We start from the raw sequence: 1,236 nt of genomic DNA, 5'->3' as shown, positions 1-1,236 counted from the left end.
TATTGTTCGGATCAATTATTGTTCAATCAGTTATTGTTCGGATCAATAATCACACTGAGTCCGGGGCTCGTGCTTCGGCGCGTTAAAGTCTGAACCTGAACCTGGTCCCGGGTCCACGTGGACCAGCTGCTTTAATAAAGCCGTTATTGAACAGGAGCGAGTCGTGGTCCAGGTCTGGACCGCGGCTCTGTTGGTGTGCGTGCGTGTCTGCGCGCTCACTGACCCGGGTCCATGTCCAGGCAGTGGGCCGGATCCTGTCGCTCCGCGGCCAGGCTCTCCATGGACAGCTCCAGGTCCTTGTCCCCCCAGTCCCGGAGCCTCCTCTTCTTGTTGGAGCCGATCAGGGCTTCCACGGAGAACGCGTGCGCTCTCGAGCTCAGAGCTGCGGCCGATCGCCTCCTCTCACTCATCTCTCTGGGATCCACCCGAAAGTAAAACTAGATCCAGTCCGTCGGTCCAGAGCAGGAGCAGAACCAGATCAAAAACCAGAGACCGGACACGTCAGAGTTTACAGCAGGTCCACAGTGATCACCGCGGGAGGGGGTCTGAAGGTGGACTGAACCATCCGGAGCCCGCTCCGTCTCCCTCTGCCTTTACTCCCCCCTCCTCCCCCTCCTCCCCCTCCTCCCTGATTGACACTCGCTTCAGGCAGTCTTTTCTTCCGGCGCAGGGGGCGTTCCTCCACGCGTGTCCGTCACGTGTCAGCCAATGAGAAGCAGAGAAGGAGCTCCACGAACTGTTCGGTCCAGTCCGGCTCCATGAGGACGTGGTTCCGAAGAGGATCGTGGACTCTGCAGGGTCTGCAGAACCACGTGTGGTCCATGGGTCACTGGTGAACCGTGTCCGGAGCCACAACTGGGATTGTCAACTGGTGGCCCACAGACCAGCAGGTTTGTTGTCCTGGCTTTGATCAAACTATAAATATTTAATGATTTTTAACATTTATTCATATTTTTCACTCGAACACTAAATTAAAGACGAGATTCTTGTCAAGAAGAAAAATGAAATAGTTTTTGCCCAGTTTCTAAAAATTATTATTTTTTTAACTGTAGCAAAATTACGTCAATGGTAAATGGACTGTTTTTATATAGATCACCTCTCTATCTTATTTCAAGACACTCAAAGCTCTTTACAGCAATCTGTGCCTCACTGACCCATTCACACAGCTCTATACTAGATCACCCATTCACACAGCTCTATACTAGATCACCCATTCACACAGCTCTATACTAGATC

General features: G+C 51.9%; 1 protein-coding gene across 1 annotated transcript in view; it reads right to left on the bottom strand.

The window, feature by feature from the left end:
* The window catches only part of tbx15 (T-box transcription factor 15), an 8,892-nt gene extending 8,331 nt beyond the window's left edge, over positions 1-561 (bottom strand). The window contains exon 1 of the mRNA XM_037687115.1: positions 224-561. Coding sequence (XP_037543043.1) covers positions 224-410 — 187 coding nt within the window. The 5' untranslated portion in view covers positions 411-561. The remainder of the gene's footprint in view (positions 1-223) is intronic.
* Positions 562-1,236: the final 675 nt, after the last annotated feature.

The sequence above is a fragment of the Nematolebias whitei genome, chromosome 13 (assembly GCF_014905685.2).
Source record: "Nematolebias whitei isolate Nwh7 chromosome 13, NemWhi1, whole genome shotgun sequence".
Lineage (NCBI taxonomy): Eukaryota > Metazoa > Chordata > Actinopteri > Cyprinodontiformes > Rivulidae > Nematolebias > Nematolebias whitei.
Note: the sequence above shows the minus strand (reverse complement) of the source record. Positions and strands in the feature narration are given on the sequence as shown.